This window comes from Aphelocoma coerulescens, chromosome 5 (genome assembly GCF_041296385.1).
Source record: "Aphelocoma coerulescens isolate FSJ_1873_10779 chromosome 5, UR_Acoe_1.0, whole genome shotgun sequence".
Classification (NCBI taxonomy): Eukaryota; Metazoa; Chordata; class Aves; order Passeriformes; family Corvidae; genus Aphelocoma; species Aphelocoma coerulescens.
This window is the reverse complement of record NC_091019.1, coordinates 11,467,965-11,487,505: the sequence shown is the minus strand read 5'-3', so window position 1 is coordinate 11,487,505 and position 19,541 is coordinate 11,467,965. Positions and strand designations below refer to the sequence as shown.

The 19,541-nt window shown below is 40.0% G+C and overlaps 1 protein-coding gene across 2 annotated transcripts in view; it reads right to left on the bottom strand.

Moving 5' to 3' along the window:
* Positions 1-1,693: 1,693 nt before the first annotated feature.
* Positions 1,694-19,541, bottom strand: part of KIAA1549L (KIAA1549 like) — an 87,239-nt gene continuing 69,391 nt past the window's right edge. For both annotated transcript variants that reach the window (XM_069016533.1, XM_069016532.1), the window contains 4 exons: positions 12,725-12,822; positions 11,428-11,573; positions 7,501-7,649; positions 1,694-3,835 (listed from right to left, as the gene is read on the bottom strand). In XM_069016533.1, coding sequence (XP_068872634.1) covers positions 3,554-3,835; positions 7,501-7,649; positions 11,428-11,573; positions 12,725-12,822 — 675 coding nt within the window. In that variant the 3' untranslated portion in view covers positions 1,694-3,553. The remainder of the gene's footprint in view (positions 3,836-7,500; positions 7,650-11,427; positions 11,574-12,724; positions 12,823-19,541) is intronic.

Genomic DNA, 19,541 nt, shown 5'->3' with positions numbered 1-19,541 from the left:
TTCACTTTATCATTGCTTTGTGCTCAGACAGTATAAATATTACAGCATGATTTTTCTTTCCCAGGAATGTCCTTACTGTCTTGACATAATCTTACTTTATACTTAAAAAAAATACAGAAACATATTACAAACAGGATAAAAAGGCATTATGAACGAAGAATGTAAGATGGTTTTCCGAATAAAGTGCACCACAATGGTTTCAGAGTGATGGTTCAGGAAATATTCAGTAGACTGCACACAGTCCATAAAAACACCAAACAAAATTAATTTCGAAACTCTAACAGGTCTTCCTCAGAAGTATGAAGAGTACTTTGTTTAACTTTACTGAAATGTTCTTTTCTTTCTAGAAGGCCATTTAAATGCTTTTGTTTGGGGTTTTTCTGTTTTCTACAGACATCCAAACCCTGGACATCTCTGTATTTTCCAAAATTTTTGTTGCCAAGCAAGCTACAAGATTCATCATGTAAGGTATATGAGACTTTACCCTCACATATTTTTTAATAGAACTTTTAAATTGCTAAAATTGAAGAATGGGAACAGGCTTACAAACAGAGCTAAGTGTCCAAAAGATGCTGTTTAAAACTGGAATGTCCTGCTTCCTGTGACTTTTTTGGGAATACATCGTTACATTACCCTTCCCAGCTCTATGGCTTCAGCGTGCCCATCCATGGGATCGCAGTTGCTTCCGCACTTTCAGCCTCAGAATAACTCTGCAAAACCGGAGTCTAAGATAGAGAAATTTATTACACAGCACATCTTCACTCCCATTGCATAGAAGGGCCCATTTACTTGCAAAATTTCGCTGGGCTACATAGAAAAATCATTCCAAAACTGACATAATAAAGCTGATGCAAAATGTGGCTGACCCAACTTAGCGTAGGTTTCGCTTCCCAGGTTACATCAAGCCAGCTGTGAACCAGCTTAGGCTAAATAAAAGTCAGCTGCTCTTCCATTATATCTGCACTTCTGTTACAGTGATCCAAATGACTGAAAAATAAGCAGAAAGCTCTTCAAGGGGGTCTAGTGAAATTTGCTTTTATAGATGAAGCCAAATAGAGAAACTCAGCCTTGCTCTCAGTGAGTGAAATTCCTACTGAAGCCAACCAGAACAAGTCTTTTCTGTGGCACACTGAGTTTGGCCCAGTATTTTTCAGTTATTCTAAAGTGTGATGCCCTTAGCCAGCTATTGATTCGACACAATTTGGCTGTGTTGTATTACACTGATAAGATCAGTATTATCTGGCTGACAGGTAACTGAGACAGCAGTCAGTCTTTACTAGACTTGTATTTATATGAAAGATTGAGTTTCTTTGGTTGTTTAGTATCCAAGTCACCCAAATGTGTATTTTTGTACTTCAGACATAGCATGTTTATATTGATCATTAAAATTATCAGGGTTTCTTTCTTTCTCTTTCTTTCTTTCTTTCTTTCTTTCTTTCTTTCTTTCTTTCTTTCTTTCTTTCTTTCTTTCTTTCTTTCTTTCTTTCTTTCTTTCTTTCTTTCTTTCTTTCTTTCTTTCTTTCTTTCTTTCTTTCTTTCTTTCTTTCTTTCTTTCTTTCTTTCTTTCTTTCTTTCTTTCTTTCTTTCTTTCTTTCTTTCTTTCTTTCTTTCTTTCTTTCTTTCTTTCTTTCTTTCTTTCTTTCTTTCTTTCTTTCTTTCCACTTAGTTTATGGAAATTTTCTGACTATAGCAGACTAGTCACTTATATAAATATACAGCACATATATACATAGAAATTACAAAAATACATTTTATTTATATCTGATTTTAAATAATAAAAAATGAAATTTCACATTTATTGAAAGATTAACTAGCATTCCAAACGCTTCTGCAATATCCAAGGTATTGGAGCAGAAGATGTCTGTATATTCTAGGATAATTATGCATCACAGTCTCAGTCAGGGTTTATAATATAATTATTAGGGGGAAAAATAGCTCTGCTTTAGAAGTTTGTGCTTCATCAATTTCTCCTTCTATCCCCTATTCTAGTCTTCTCTCTCCTCTCAATTTACTGATGGCCGAAAAGCTAAACCAAGTTCCCGTTCTCACATCAGTTAAGACCAAAGAAACTCAGGGAAATGATATGATCAGACAAAATAGTAATTGAGGATAACTAAATAACCTACTGAAATGAAGGACATTACCTTTAACTCCAGTTGACATCAAACACACCCAACACAACAAATTTTGCAACAACTTCAGCTCCTGAAGCTCATTGCTGAAGGAACTGAAAACAATTGTTCATGATCTCCAACTAGTTTGTACAACTGCAAAATATTAACTACTCTCCCATCCAAGTGGTTTGACTTTCTTTTGGGATTGGATTCTTACCACAACGCAGTGTAACAATCAGTGACCGTTATCTTGCACAATATAAAGTCAACATAATTTCTGGCACTGCTCTCTTTTTCACAGAACATTAGTATTTTTGTTAATTCATGTAACTGTTAACTTATTTACATGTTAATATAGTAATTACGTCCTCTACATTCAGAACTTCCTGGGTGCGCATTCACCGTGCCAGCGTCATCAAAATCAACTGCAGCTTCAGGTAGCACTTTCTGGCATCACTTTAGTAGATAGCATTGTTAAAGAAAGAGAAAAAAGCACTGTGTTGGACAGAGGTTTTCTTGTCCAAGCAGGCATATCCATTTTTCCAGGTTGAAAGGATTTAAAGGTCTCAGGTTTACCAGCTTCACATGCATTCAGAGTGAAAAGCCTGATTATAGAGCAAACACGAATAACCTTTTTTCATTTCTCTTGGAAGCTTTTAGCACCAATATCCTTTGCTGGCTCTTCATGCATTGTATTCTCTCACGCTGAAAAAAAATCTGCTGCTTAACTCATCGGTGGCATTGAGGGACAAGGTAGCCACCAATTATCGAAATGTCATTCACCTTCTTCACAGTCCTCTCTTCTTTCACTTCTTTGTACTGTTAACAGGATGAAGAGACTCGGAGCTATTTACAGGACTCTCATTTGTATAATTTAATCATGTTGAATTCTTTTGGTTTGAATACAGTGTCTGGAATGAAAAGGCTGAAATGACTCTGCATTGCTGGAATCAGTGCCCCTTATACAATGTCCCACAGCAAACAATTCACGTGGCCACAGCCACGCCGACCATGGCCTTCAGCAAACCATGTTCTGCAGGTTTTTTCTCCTTGAATCAAAGTTTCAGCATGGAGAAGTTATTTTCAGCAGCTCTAACTCTGGGCCTGCAAATGAAACTTCTCGTGGCACCTGCATGTTCAGCAGCATCTTTAGTGATGATAGGTCATAGTACGAGAGCTAAGTGACCAACAATTGCATATGGTTGATCTCACCAGTATGAAACAGTTTCCTGGCAGCTTTTCCTTAGCTGGAAAGCAGAATTTCATGTCTTCAGAGTCCTGTTGCTCTGCTGTAAGTCATTTCATGGTGTTGACTTTTCAGACAGATTAAAATGCCATCGCTTTGGCACAATTCACAGGAAGTTTGTAGCTGAAAATTAAAGGAGTTGCTTTCTTGGCTACCCCAGGTTGCAAGTTACAAATACTGTGCACAGAAGATACTAGACCTGGAACTCAAACATATCTGTTTGCTTCTTGGCCAGTTTGGCCACTTCTTCTCTGATCGCCTTGACGAGGGCAGCCGTGGAGATGTTGGTGAGCGGCGCGTCGGAGGGGTCGTTGTCGGTCAGGCTCTGCTGGGAAGCGGCGGTGGAGGCCAGCGGGGCCTGCTCCAGGCTGGGGTGCAGGCTGCCCTGCTGGCTGTACTGCCGAGGCAGGCGGGAGGGAGAGTTGTGCTGGTAGCGGGGCCTCGGGTAAGCCTCGATGTAGCCAGGGAGCGGGACCTGTGGAGAGTGGCAATTACACACAATTATACAGAACAATCCATCCGCGGTGCCACCTGCCAGGTACCACAAACCTCCCTGTTGGGAATATCGCTTGTACAAAAAGAAAAAGGGGGAATTGTTGGAGAATGGTTAGAGGAACAGGGACATGGCTCATTGATAGAATTATTGGATCAATAATCCAACTGTACAAGTAAAAAGGCCTGTGTGAGAAAAATTCTACATGAGACAAATCCCTGTGTGAGAAACCAGGCTGGGAACCAGAAGGGAGTTTTTGAGAAGGTGCAGCTGTGCTGATAAGATGGACTATCCCTAAGAAGGGAGGAAGATCTTTGATCTCTCAAGACAAAACATATATAATAAGAAGCTTGCCAAATGTAGTCTTTTATCTAACCCAATTATGTAGAAGTCAGAATGCACTTTTGTAAGTTTCAACTAATTAAAGAACTGATAAGCTTGTATTCAATACACTATATAAGTGCCTTTGTATTGCTCATAAACGGAGCTTGCTTATATCAATCGTATCGGTTGCCTGCAATGTCTCTCCTCACCGAAGTCATCGATCATTTGCAACACCTCCCCAGGCCACAGTCAGACGTGACAGAGAGGACCAAATGAAGGGAATGCAAACCTCAGAATTCCCAGCTTCTGCCTACAAATGCCTGTCCTGGCATGTGCCGTTTATGCACGTGTCAATGTCCCATCTGTGGCTGCAAAAACAGGGAAAACTCTGTGTGTCCTCATTTATCGTCACCTCAAAAAGTCCAGCGGTAGAGGTTTTTCTGAAAGTGTGCTCTCTGCTTAGCAAACACTTCAATTTTCAATAGACAGCATGATTTTAATACACCAAAAATCCTAGAAGAGAAAAGCAGAGTTTTCTGATTTGCAGCTACTGTCTAATCCAAGCCAGCCAAGTGTCTGGTCTCACTGCTCCTAACAGAAACTCATTAGATCCAGAAAACAGGGATAAGCTTAGGTGTGCCAGCTGGAAGCTCAAGACTGAAGGGGATGTTTGACTGCTCAGAAGTGTCAGGATTTCTGCCATGTTTAACAGAATTACATGTGGAATTCATAATTTTTGTACCTTCACAGATTTCAGCAACATTGTTATACCAGCTAAAACTAAAATAATAATGTAGGCCCTTTAGTCACTATGAGAGATGAAATTTCTTTCACAAATCCATGGACTACAATACCAGTCTTTATAGCACTCAGAAGACTTTAATGCATCAAATAAAAATATTATTTATGATGTCCAAAAGTCTATGAAACAGGAATCTACAGGCCTTAATTTTGAAGAAGGCTTTATGTCAGAAGCCTGACCAGATTTACACATCCTCTACACAGCCTTGGGCATCCATCAAATGCTGAAGAGAATATCAAGCATGTTCACTATGGTATGATGAGACAAATACAGGAAGCAGGTGTGATATGAAAGGGGTCATTAGATGCAAGCACCTCTGTTTAGTTTACAATAGGCTCTTCAAAAGATGATTTTGGTAGTACAACCTGCGAACATGCCACTAGAGGACACCAGGTTACTGTTTCCACTAAGCAGCATCAGGCAGTTTGGAAAAGAAGTGCTTTGTCAGATACAATTGCCTTGTCCCACAAAACTTAATGTCTCAATACTTACCATTTGTCTCAGAGAATAATATATTAGAGTAATTGAGCTTATAGAATAGTTCCTTGTTGTCAAATCTCCCGTTTCCTGTACTCCCTTGTTTGCAGTCTAGGCTAGCAGAAATGCACGAAAAACAAAAAATCTTATAATTAAGCCTCTATTCTTAGTAATTGTAAGAAAATCTAGGAAGTGTGATCAAGCTATAATCTAGAGGCTCAGAAACCAGGACACGTCCAGAAATTCAAACCCTGAGTATTACTGAGAAAACCTGAGTATTACTTCAGACCTTTATATGCTTTTCACTTTTGTTCAGGCTTTCTCACTGTGTTATGTTGCTAATGCTATTACTAGTTCCTCTAGTAATGATTTTAAAATAAAGACGATTTCTTGACAGATTTGCAAATTCATTACAGAAACTGCAGTGGTTTCTACATATTTACCTCTTCTACAAAGCCACCAGAGGGCTGAAAATCTGAGTATAAAGGAGTTGTTAAAGCTCTGTCGTGGGTAAGTGAAGTTAAAAGGGACATTTGTGTCCTTTGAATTCCATATTGCCATGGTTATTTTTCAGACAGATTCTTACATCTCTCTCCATTCCTCTTTCCCTGAAGAAAAGGAAAGCCACAACAGGGTTATACTCTTCTCCTTCTAGAGGAAGGAGGTGGGGGCTGGAGACTTGGTTTGCAGTTTTGAACCATTTGTTTCAGTCTCCACTTTTGACAAGTGATACCTGACTCTGTTTCCATGGGACTGCAGTCAAGAGTAGAGATAAAAAAGGGAAAATGAGTGGAAGACAAGTAAAATTTCCTTATTTGTTTTGTGGCTTTTTTCCTTCTTAGAGAAAAAGTTTAAAATCATTGCTGAGATACAACGGGCCCCCTGGATTTAAAATGTCAGAAGGGTTAAAAACACACACACACCAAATAAACAAACAAGCACCAAAACAACAACAACAAAGGAAAATAAAGTTTTTCATGCTTTAAAAGGCAGCTCTGAGAAGAAAATTTATACCACAGCATCACAAGCCTTCAGGTGTCAGGGGCACATCAGCAGGTGTGCTCAGCTTACAAATGAACAGCTTTTTTTCTGACAGTTCAGCCTTCAAATTCAGACTTGCATCTCAAAGTCATACTGAATTCTTTTCCTCACAGGCATCAGGAACAGTAATAAAGAGCGAACAACAAATAGCTGCCCCCAGGAACATTTATATGATTGTGCTGTCTCTTGCTTAGCTGCTCAAAGCCAACTTAGATTTCAACTGCAATTCATTAAAATGTCCTGTTGACGATTTGCACAAGGAAATAGAATCTATCTCCCAGGTTTTTTAGCCAGAGCGGTTCTGCATAAATACCAGATGTGAGCTCAAGCAGAAGAATTGATCTTTTTTTCCCTAGTGGAAAAAAAGCCCTACATTTGAGAAATTGTTTCAAACATGATAAACTACTGTAATTCATTTCAGGATGTTTCAACTTCAATTCTTTGAAATGTAGGTTTACTTTGAGCTAAAAATTACATCTGTTTCAGTCTAGGATTGTGCAATTAATTCTTTAATTTATGATCTGTCATTCCAGCCTTCAGGAGGATTTGAAACTGCACAGTAGGGCTGCAGCAGTGCTGGGAGGTAAGATTTGGGAGCCAGGCTGTCTTGAGAGAACCCTCCAGGAGGGAAAGATGCTTCCCCAGCTTTCAAACAGCACAAGGCCACCTTGGGAGGCATCATCACGTTCTCCTGACACATGTCTATCCAAATACTTAACCTTTCTTGGGAAAGAAAAATGACATCTAACCCACCAACTTTAAACAGGTGCCAGGCCCTAACCTAGTGAATGATTCCACCCTCTAAAGACCTTGCTTACAGCTCATGTCATGAACAGCTCAAGTATCTATTCCCTCTCTTATGGCTTTTCACTACTGGAGATTATTTCCACTCCTGAAAAAATTATCCTTATCAGATTCTTTGCAGAGCAGTGAAGAATTGCTGAAAACCCTTCCTGTGCAAACCACAGAAAACACAGGTGGTTAGAAAAGCAAGGGTGCTTACAGAGTCTGCCCACTGCCCTGACAACTCATTCTCTCCAGCATAGGGCATCCAGGCTTGGTTCCTGTAGGCGGTGGGTGGAGTCGGGATAAAATAGCCCGTGAAGCCAGGTCGGTTTGCTGGAATGGCAAACACTGCTGGTACCGTATTTCCTGTCAAATAAAAAAAAAAGAGCAGACATCATTAATAGCTGAGATTTTCACTTATAAACCAGAAGATAGTGCTTATGAAATATGGACTCGATGGTTGTTTATTGCGGGGAGTTTTGGGGGCTTTGGGGGGTTTTTTTTGTCCCATCATCTGACAAGAGCATCTTTATCATGCTGGGAAATACTGGAGAAGGCAAGATTTGCAGTTGTCCTCACAAACATGTACAGCCTTCAGGTAAAGACTCCCTAGGACTTGATCCTTGTAACAAATGATCTTCGTCAAAACTTTGACTCATTAGAGAAAAGGCTTTTTTCCCCCTTATGTTTGCTTCCTTGTATTCAGTTTTTAGCAGTTGTTACCATGGGTTTCAGCGTAATGCACCTCTCTTTTCACAGTTTACCCAGTCTTTCTTAATATCTCTAGGCAAAAAACCTACAAAAACGAGTGAATGATATGTTTAACAGGCTGTACTCTTAACAATTTCATCACAAAACTTCAATGCTTCTGCAAAAAATACCAAGGTTCCACTTGCTCAGTTCCTTTCCCAGGAACAGTCTATGACTACCATAAATTATGCAGCCACAACTTAAATAATTATTTGTTGATTCCAAATCTGGTTTATCATGTCTTGATTAATATGCATGCATAGGAATACCCAGGAAGCCTCCTATTAAAATCCCACTATCACACTCCAATTTGTGTGGAAGGAGCCAGCCATCCACGCTTAAGTTCCAGCCAAATCTCTAGATATGGTCACATCTGCTTTCAGGGAGGGTTTATTGCTGTGGCCCACCAAGATGCAGAGAACAATGTGGTACAGACATTATCCACAAGCTATAACTGGGCTGTCTGGAAGACCAGCATCCTAATGTGCATATTTCCCTTGAGATTTGCTATCATCACTCCAGGTATTTGCCAAGTTTAGAATAGAATACAAACTTTTTGCTCAGATAAGTCTTCCTTCCTCTAGTGTCTATTTACATGCAAAGACAGACTCCAGCTGTGAATCACCAACATCACACTAAGAGCATGAAATCCTCATCCCTAAATCCTGGTTAGGACAGCTGCATATCATCTTTATTAGTTATTAGGTTTTTTGTTTATTCAGTTATACTACATGGACATGTATTTTACTTCTCAGATTCACAGAATACAGCAAAAAATAACATCACCTACATGAACGCAGAAGGGCAGTAAACCCTTTAAAAACACAGCAAAGTACAACTCAAACATTTTGACTGAGGAATGGAAGCACAGTAACATTACACAGGTGGGCAGACTCTCTGTACAAGAATCAATGCAGAGAAAATAAAATTTCTCCCCCTTCCAACTGCACATCACCTGAATACTGCTGCTAATTGCTCTCAGTACCTATGATACCACCATGGTGACAAAATCTCAAGACACAGGCCTTCCCCTGAAATCATACAGAGTATAATTGAATTAGCATCAATTACTGGCTGCTTCAAATATCCGTCCCCCAGAATGTCATTTACAGCCCTGGCACATTTTTGCTCCTGAGCAATCTACAGGAGGGCTATGCTGCCTACTCTGACAAATGCTGGGACGCTGCATGGCACATGCACAGAGATAGAAAGACTCCACCAGTGGCATCCATCCCCAAAGCAGTCTCCACAAACCCAGACATTTACAGTTTCTCAATGACCTCCCATGCAGTCCCAGGCCAGAAGTGCTATGGATGCAATCAGGGCATGAGAAGAGGAGAAAGATATGGTTTGTAGCACATTCTTCTCCAGAGCAGAAACACATCACCTCTATCCCAATTCCTCCAGCCCCATGGTTTGGAAGGAGGTGGGCTGAGAGGTGTGGTCAATCCTTTGTCCTTCCAGGTCAAAAGCAGCACAAGGGTTGCTATTTAAAATGAGTTAGGAAGGCTGGAAAAGAGCATTCTTCAGATATGTGCAGAGAAGGAAGTGCTGCTCCTGTACATGACACATGGCTGCTACACCAAAACACTCTTTTAATTTAACCACAGCAAAAGGAGCTACTATTCAAAATGAATATTCAATTGACTGATGCAACACCTTATCATAAATTATTATTGCAACATCCTTATCTTAGAGGTGATGTTAGCCTGCAGGAGGCTGACATTAGGCCTTAACATTCACAATCAGCACCTGCAGCAATGTTTCTTCATGTATTGAGGCAATAAAACTTATTTTCATATCAGAACATTAGAAACCTTGTATTACAATTGTGCATTTCTCATAATTGTCCTTGTCTTTCCTTGCCTGTATTACAGCCTTTTGTAGCACCTGCCATATATGAAATTTTCCTTCAACTACTTCCAGAATTATTCTGGCAAACTCCACAATATACAGGAAGGTCACTTTGTCTCTTCTGAACTGCAGCCACCCTTCAGCAACACACAGCAATAAAATCTCCCTATCACTGAATCTAATAAAAAAATATATCCCACAGATCCCATACTGCACACATAAAAAAGAGGTCTTGGTAGTGTGGCATATTCTATAGCTTAAAATCTTTTGAAATGGGAGGGTGAGCATCTGCCCTTTTCAGGTACTGCACCATTTGCAGAAAGTATGACAGTAAGTGAGAGTAGAATGGATCCTTCAAACCTACTGTATTTAATTAATTGACAGCACATTTGCATAGTCACATTATCATTCTCAGTAGATGATGTCAAAGACAATGCAGATAACTATTACTTCTGAGGAAGCTAAGAAAGAATTTTTTTCTGGCAGATTAACAGAGCTATGTCTAACAAACCTACTAATTTCAAAGCTTCGAACCAACAATGTAAAATTATTTTGAATATTATAAGCTCTTTTCCATAACTCTTCAAGAAAACATATTTTGCCAATAAGAAGCTATTTCAAATATATTTCCAGCTAAATGTTATCCAGATACTATCAAACAGTGTAGCAGCTTGATCTCATGATGAAATCAATTAATTTATAAATACAACTCACATCAAAAGGAACAGGAACTGAGTAGGCCTTTAAAACTGTGACTTTTAGACCCAAAACAAGTGCTGCACCTGGGCAGAAACTATATTCTCCAGAACAGGAGGGGTGAAGAGCTAACAGATTACCTTTGATTGTGCAAGAGCACCACTGCCTTATATTTTGAAGGGAAGGGGCCACGTACCTTCGGTTTGCCCTCCTCGGGAGCCCACTGTTGTGACAAGACTAGGGGTAAAGTTTCTCAAGAGCCTTTAGGGGAGCCTTAAAAAAGTTTTCAAGCCCTTGGATCAATATTCTTGACTGATAAAATATTGGAAGGATCCAGCTCATTTCTTCCCTCAGAACCCCATTACCTGTCTCTCCCATTTTGCTTGGCTTGTACAAAGTGCAACACAAACAAGTCATGCAGCAGTCCCAATACTGCAACTTATTTTGTCACCAACACCCTCTAAACCCTCCCTAAAAATTCTACTGCATTTTGTGATACAGCTGAACAGTTTTACTGGGTTTTATTAATTCAGAGTCCTGATTAGTGTGCCAGCAGAATGGCATACTTGAACATAGAGAACATCTGGGATATTACTGCTGGATCCTACCTTCAGAAAAGGCCATTTCCTGGTGCTTCTGCAGGATGAGTATTTTATGATGCAGCTGATGCCGCATCTACAAAGTGACAGGCCATCCTTTGGAGGTCTCCTTCAGCTGCACCAGGAAAAACCCCATCTTTCTCCAAATAATCATCCTTATTTGCTATACCCCATACATTCATTTCTATCCAAAATAATTTATAAGGCTCTCAAAGCTCCAAGTTGAATCCGCATCATTTTTTCACCTGAGTGAAAAGCTGATTGATCGAGTGGACCAACAGACATCGGAGCTCTCGAACCTGGTGCAAAAGGTGTCTGATCATGATGTTGGGCCTGATCTGTTCCACTGGACTCAGGTATTCTCACTTTGCTGCCAATATCTGATGTAGACCTGTGCATTAAGAAAGAAAAAAAAAAAATTGTCATTCTGACCTGCAGATGAGATTTGTAGCCACATACACACCTATCAGCTACGGCAAGACAAGCCAGCTAGGAGCAAGCTGTCCAACTTTGCTCTGGCATGACACAAGTCTGGAGAACAACTGGAGAACAGGAAGTCTGAAGTTTGCCAACAAGCCCTTTAGCCTGGTTGCTATTGTACTAAAGCATGTTACTGCAATTGTAAAGGGCCTTTGCTTGCTGCTTCCAAAAATTGCCTGTAAAATACAACACAAAAACCAGAGCTTTACCATAATTCACCAACACAGTGTACAGACAGTCACTACAGTGTGTATGGCATGGTATCATACAGTAGGATCCTACTGTGGTAAATAACATACACTGCACTTTGGAAATGGTGCATCCCAGTTGCTCTAGAGTTAAAATATAATGGATGAACAAGAATATATCAACATTCAACATGCCCCTATCCTGAATATTTCAAGGCAGTTACAATATGATAAGCAGCCACTTGGAAATGTTTCCCTTGGCCTGGGTGCTCCAGAGTTCTCCACAGGCCTGCGGTGCCTCAGATTGCACTGGGCAGTCCCTAACCCAGCACTGAGGGCTGAATGAGCTCCCCCACCACAGAAGTGCAGAAATTCTTTGAAATGCATTTTATCGAGTGCCTTCCTGCGAGGAGGAGGTAAAATGCACATGCTGAGCTAAGACAGGCAGGCCTCTGTGTGTGTTTGGCCTCAGATTTGTAGGCACCAGATAGCTGAGGGCTGGGCTGATATCCCCAGACCAGGGCCGGCTAAGAAGCATCTTACAATCCATCCCTCTCCTGCTGCAAGTTCTTACAACACAGGAAAGCAGGAGAATGATGGTGTGAATTACCTGCCTCAATCCCATTATGCAAGCTGAGGCCAAGAGTGCTTAAAAAGAAAGAAGAGCCTACAGTTCCTAATTTTATTGACGCAGACTAGCTAACAGAAAATTCATTGTTATTTCGTTTTGTGTTAAAATGAAATAAAACTAACATGTTTCTAATTTCATGAATGTATCTTTTTAAGTACCTTGTAAGTGCCCCTTCAGGGTTTGCCCCAGTTCTTATTACAACAGTGGGTTTTAGAGACCCACCCACCAAAATAACATAAATACCTCCTGAGAGAGGCAACAGCCACAGGACCCGTTCTGGGAGGGACGGGAGGGGGAGGAGAACCCATTACCATCTCAGGAAGCTGAGAAAATCTGTAAGCCTGTAAATAGAAAAATAAATATTTTCTGAAACACCAGTAGATCTCAGTCAAATGGAAAAACAAAAGAAAATCAGAAATTAAATACCTGCTCCATGTGCCAGTCAACAGGAAGCTAACTTTTTGTGGCATCAATAGTAATTGCATTTATTTGAGAATTTACCGTGCTTTGGTGATTTTAGAATGTGGGAGAAAACCTGAACAAATGAGCTCAGAGACAAGATGAAGTCTAATTAAAATAAAATGTATTAAACACTGTCTCTGTGACATTTGTAACCTGCTGGCAAAGCAGATCTGTTGTGATTATGTGAGACTCAATAGCTGCTTTGGATCATGGGAAAAAGACCTGAGTATTTCCACTTTCTCCAGAAAAATAAGTATTTTAAAGATTCAGAAAGCATGCTCAGAGCAGTATGCACTGTGGTGAAGCCGCCTGTGAGCAATTCATATTTCAACCTCTTCCTGTCAGCCTTCAAGACATGAAAAGAAAATTTTCCACAAAACCCCCAAGTTCTGTAACTTTCCAACACAGCAACAAAGGCCTCAAACAGTTCTGAAAAGGCAGCCTGATCCAGAGGAACACCAGGCCCAAGCCATGAAGTCACAAAATTAAGCAATTTGCCCACAGTAATTCTGAATTTAATCACCAATACATGTGAAGGAGGAGTAATTAGGTGCATGAAACCCATGGCATCCAAGAAATGACATGTAGGAGAAAACTTTCCTTCTAAGCCCTTTTCAATGCTACAGATCAGAGGCCATATTTTTTCCAAATATACTTAGAGACAGAGGAATGATATCTCACTAGATGCTTCACTAACACTTTTCTTTAACATACTATGGGTGAAGGTTTTGTTTTCCTAATGGTTTTTGTCTTATTGTTTGGTTGTGATTTTTTTTTAAGTTGTGGTTTTCATGACGATGCTTCAGAGCAATGCACGGGATTTAAGATAAAATCAGAGCTATAAAAAATAACAAATTTTGGGAAGGCTGACCACTCTCAAGACACTGGCATTTTGACCAAAAAATGGAGTCCAATGGTGGGACTTTGGCCCTCTAAACAAGAAGTATCTGGCTTAGCCAGAAAAGCTCCTCCACAAAGAGCAGAGAAAGTTAAAAACACATTACCATGGGATGAGTCACTCTCTATCTCCCACCCAGAGAAAGAGCCTACAGGATTTACATGATTATTTCAGACTTACCACCTACTTTTAGGTTTGAATTTGGCAATATAAATCCCACACTATGTATCAGAAAACACTGTCTTTCAGTAATCATCTTTTTAAATTACACATTTAGACCATATTCTAAATACTTCCATTCTCAAATACCTGCAAAACTAGGTTAACAAAGAGGAAAGGTAATTTCTCAAACTGACTTTTGATGTGTCTCCAAGGGAAAAGCAATACAGACCAAGCATCTTTCTCTGCCCTCTCACTGCCACCCCTTTTAAAGCAGGTTAGAAACCCTCAAAGGCATGTCTCTGAAAATAATTTTTTCTTTCATGCCACCTACAAAGTCTCCTAATATTTGCTTTCACCATGATATTTACTATGATATTTAAAGAATTTCTACATTTAAGTGGGGAAAAAAAAATCTAAAAAGACACTGGTACATTTCTTAGCCAGGGGTCAGAAATACTGATTTTTAATGAAAGAACTGCAAGTAAAAAAAAAAAAAAAGTTATTCGCATCTAAGAAAACCTCAATTATATTTCTCCTAATAGTGCTGGATGCGAAATGGGCTGCAATGCCTCTTCTGCATCTCAAACGCTGGCAGTGCTCTCACAGGCTGCCTGAACACTCCCTTCTGGCTCCACAAGCCTTTCATCCCACATCTTGCTCTCAGCATGCATTTGTGCCAAGTATGAAATCCTTTTTATTCCCTTTATTTTAAAGGAACAGCACATGAGATAATGTTTCGGAGTGGAAAGTGACTCCAGACACTGTTTAGCAGGGTAGCCAGAGACTCAGAGGTAGATCTGGGTTTTCTCTTGTGTGTTGTGCTTTGGAATATGGACATCAGTGGAGGTATTTTAAGGGATCACCATGCACAAATATGCTGTGACTTGCACTGGAAAAAAGTAAAATAGAAAATCTAAGCCTTTATTTTGCTGCTTACACAGGAGATGAACAATCTTGAGTGAGTGTCAATATTTTGCTAATGGCTGGACAGAGAGAATCCTGTTAAAGTGAGAAATCCTGTAAAAAGATCTGCTACACCACACTGAGGAACAGTCTGTCCAGAGGGGACAGGAGTCAGTCCTCGTTGTCCTGAGCTGCCACACCAACATGGTTACGGGAGGGAAATCCAGTGAAATTTCTAGACTTTCTCCAATGAGTTGGGGCATCAGTGTTTTCCTGCATGCCACATATAAATGGGAAAAAAGCATTCAGAAGCTAAATGATACCAAAGTTTTACTACAGAGGCCTGTTACAGATTTTCATGAGCCCTTAGGCTCTTGGCTCACTGGCAAGATTGCATAATTAAAGTCACTTCACATTGTGAATCCAGTCAGGGAAGAAAAAAACAAACAAAAACCACAACCCAGCTGATTTCACAGATTTGCCTAATTTTACTCTTCAAAATGTATTTATTCTTTTAAAAGGATCTCTTGGTTTTTAGCAAAACAAAAAAGAAACTAACCAAACAAAACCAAAAAACCCAAAAAGAACCAAAGCCAAAAAAACTTAAGAAGGAAAAACATAGGTTCCAAACTCTATTTTTTGAAAAATGAGGACTTGTATAATACAAAGGATATAACAATCACTGGCAGAAGTAACCACACTTGAGATCCAGGACAGACTGCACAGGTACCAGACCAGAGACCCCATGCCACCCTTTCAGGAAGAAATACCAGTGAAGGAGTCTGTTGTGGCTAGAACACTGACAATTAACAGGCAAACCAATGAAGAGTTTCAAAAAGTAGCTAGAGCAGTTTAGCAGAGAAACTTCAGCCATTGGACGCCAGACAATAAATCCTTACTGGGGTTTAGGATTTTTCCTTTTGTTTCTTTCTCTCAGGGAATTTGTCCTCTCCAGCTCTCTTGTAGCTCCTTTAAGTACTAGAAGGTGCATTAAGGTCTCTCTGGAGCCATCTCTTCTCCAGGCTGAACAATCCCACCTCTCTCAGCCTGTGTCCTTAGGCCAGCACACAATAACTACAGGCTAAAGCAGAAACTTTGCAGTTAAAGGCTACATTTCCCGAGTTGCAATATTGAAATATTTTTACCACCTCCCACTTACAGATTGGTCTTGGGTGAAAATATTCTATTTGCCTTCTAATTACAGAAACATCCATCTCCTTACATCTCACTATAGGAATTAAAAGGCCAGTGTCTTTGTTTACTCATTGAATGATTTAACTTATTTAATTATTGAATTGCAGTCCAGGAATAATGCATATTTATTGATTTGGCTTTGCCTTGGTAGCCATCCTGTTTTTATACTAAGCAGCTGTTTTTGAAAGTGGCTGAATTTTGGTAAAATACTCCCACTTTACCTCTGTTAAAGGGAGCTCTGAGCATGTGGACACTTTACCAGTCACTCAGGCTGTATGTGCTGGTCGTCAGTGCCTGTTTATGATGCTGGGTCTCACCTTGGGACCCAGAGCTCTGTCACTGTCACTCCTCTTTCCAGAGCACTGAAGAGGAGAGATGGAAACTGGTCCAGCCTTGTAATGGAGAGGATTTTCTTCCCTGGTCTCAGCTCTCTGCTTGACTCAGCTGAGCAAATTTCCAAAGCTGTAACACGATCAACCAAGGCACAGAGCTGGCGGTCGGGCTGGTGTCACACTTTCAACTCTAACTCCATCCTCCAGTCACAGCACACTAGCTGGATGCCAAGGACTCAGCCAAGTGTTACTCATCATGTTTCTGGAGGCTCCAGAACAACAGGGAGAGTTTGCCTTTCACTGGCTTTTCTCTGCCAGGAGAAGGCGTGAGCCCCATGTGGAGGAATCCTGTTTTCACAGGTCACCCAACGGGCAGGTTGGCAAACAGGAATTCCCTCACAAGAACTACAGATAATTTCAGTATTAATGTCAGCATGTACAGAAAAACCCAACCAAAGAAAAAACACACAGAAGGCCTCAAAGGGGAGACGAAAATGGAAAAGGAAAAAAAAGAAGTCTCTGGAGAGATACACAAATGTTTGGTGGTGGGACTAGCCAAGAAGTTGACTACAAGAAATTAAAGATCCACAATTTGGAGGACACCTGAAGAAACACAGATCTGAAGAGTGGTTCTGGACACCTCTGCACTTGTTCCATCTAAGCAGGCAAAATGCTTTTGAATTTTCAAAGATGAAATTTTCATTTCCAAAATGGTCAGTATTTTGAATTGTAACAGCACTGTTGATGTTGACTTTTAATTTCCACTAAGAATTGAATTTTAAGAAAGGGCAAAATTAACTAATTCTTCATTTACAGAGGTAACAAACATCCCAGTGCACAGGTACCTCTCATCCCCAAAGTCGGGGATATTTTCAATTCCGACCCTCCATCCCTGTGAGAACAAACCAGAAATGGATGTGGTTAAAGCACAGTGCATATTCATGAAACTGAAATGCAGAAAACCATGAATTACCAGCCCTTATCTAAAGCCCAGCAGTCTGTGCCTATCCTAATCTGTGGCAATCAACTATCTTCAGGGAATGCTGTCTTCAGAATGGCAGAAAGATAAGCAAATGCTTGAAGGTCCCAAATATGCAGATGATTTAGGAGAGTAATAAGTCTTAGAAAGAAAACAGTGAATCATTCACCAAAAAAAAGTATGGCTATTACATTTTTTAAAAACCTCTCACCATATAATAACTTTAATTTCATTTAGAAAGATTCTTTGAGGTGTCGAGGTAATTTGACTCCCCATTAGCTGTCTCTTAAGCTTTTAATCGAATTCTAACCATAAAATATGATTATATGCTGTATGAATTTCATCAGACCAATTTCAAAGTGCCAGAAATAACCTTTAGCATGATTTAAATAGCACCAACTTGTACCTTTGCAGGCAGTGCCACTGGCTTTCAAATATGTTCAGAATAGTTCAGAAGCAGCATCCCTTAATGTATTTTTTATTATCATGGAAGGAAGCCATGGTAATGGTTATTTTGAACTGAGGATATTTTTCTGCATTATCCTCTTATTCTAGCCAGAGTAAGAGACTCAATTTTAAATACATTCTTTAAAAAAAAAAAAAAAATCTGACCAAAAATAAGGCTTAAAATGAACAACTTTTCACACTGGTATTGTTAGATGGGCTATTTCTTATCTGAAAACAATCACCTCTGGTTGAGATTTGTGTCTGACATATAAGAAAATATCTTGTTGAGTTTCACATTAACGTATGTGGGAATTCAGGGGCAGTTTCACTCATGAGGGTGTGCACAGTGCTAGTGTGACTGCTACAAAATTCCATTAACAACTTCCACCCATGGCTTTAAGTTCCTAAATTCATGTATTACTTCTGTGAGGTAAGGAGGTGTTAGCTAATGCTTGAGGCCAGAAAATGAAGGGTAAAGTGAGTTATAAGGTCAACTAAGAGAATTAAATCTTCTCTGGAGTCCCAAGCCAACAGTTGTATGTGCAAGACTGCCAACAACAGACCACATTTCAGGTTGCTCTTCGGTGGTGAACCTCTCTACTGATGTAGAAGTGTTGATGTTCCCTACCCAGATGCCACCATAGTTATTCCATAAAACCACATTGCTTCCTAATATGCATTCACTGAATAGAAGAAGATGTGCAAACAAGTTTTGGATCTGTTGAACAGTCTATTCTTTCAATTCTTAGTGCAATTTAGACAAGACAACCTTGCTGCTAAAATAGATCCTGAGTCTTTCATGGTGTATGTGTGTGGCTCACCCATCCTCCCAACTGCAAGAGGCTAGGTTGGTGTCTAGGCAAGCACATACGTGTATGTATATATATATATATATATATATATATATATATATACACACCACCCTACACATACCTATCTTCCGTAAGCATCTGGTTTTAAGCATGTAAATGGGACTGTCATAGGTTAGCAAGCTAAGTCTCAGAAGTTATACTCTTCTTACAGCTTCCTTACAGCTGAAATTCTGTTGTAAAGCTATGATATATCAGAGTACCCATTGTAATTTCATGAAGGCATGGGGGGTGGAGCATTCAACTTGTACTTGTGAGCAAAAGCACCTGCGCTGAGATAGGCAGATGCTGACACAGCTGTAATTTCATGAGAAGTTTGGACAGGGAGAGATGGAAGTGATGAGGACTTTTGCTCCAAATGGGAAAGGAGAAAACCTCAGTTCCTAGAGATGCTCCCAGAGATAGTCCTAAAGATGAAGATGAGGAAGACACTTTGCTCCCAGGGAAGGAGAAGGGGCCTCTGTTCTTAGAGATGAAATGCTCCCAGAGATGGGTGAAGAGAACTTTTGTTCCTGAACAAACCTTAAAATTGTACCCCAAAAAACTTCAAGAGTGGACCCTTGAAAGCAGTTGTGGGAAAAGCTGCAAGTCGAAGGAAGGGACTCACATGTGAGCAGAGAGACTCCTCTTCCTAAATGGACTGAACAATATTTGGAAGTGGGCGGCTGTCTCGTTGTGATACTGTTTTCATAGCACGAGCAAGAAGAGACTTCTCTTCCTAAATGGACTGAACAAGGTTATTATGGAAGTGGTAAACAGACTGAACAACTTAAGGGTTGTCTTTTTACATTGTCAGTGGGAGAAGGGAGGAAGG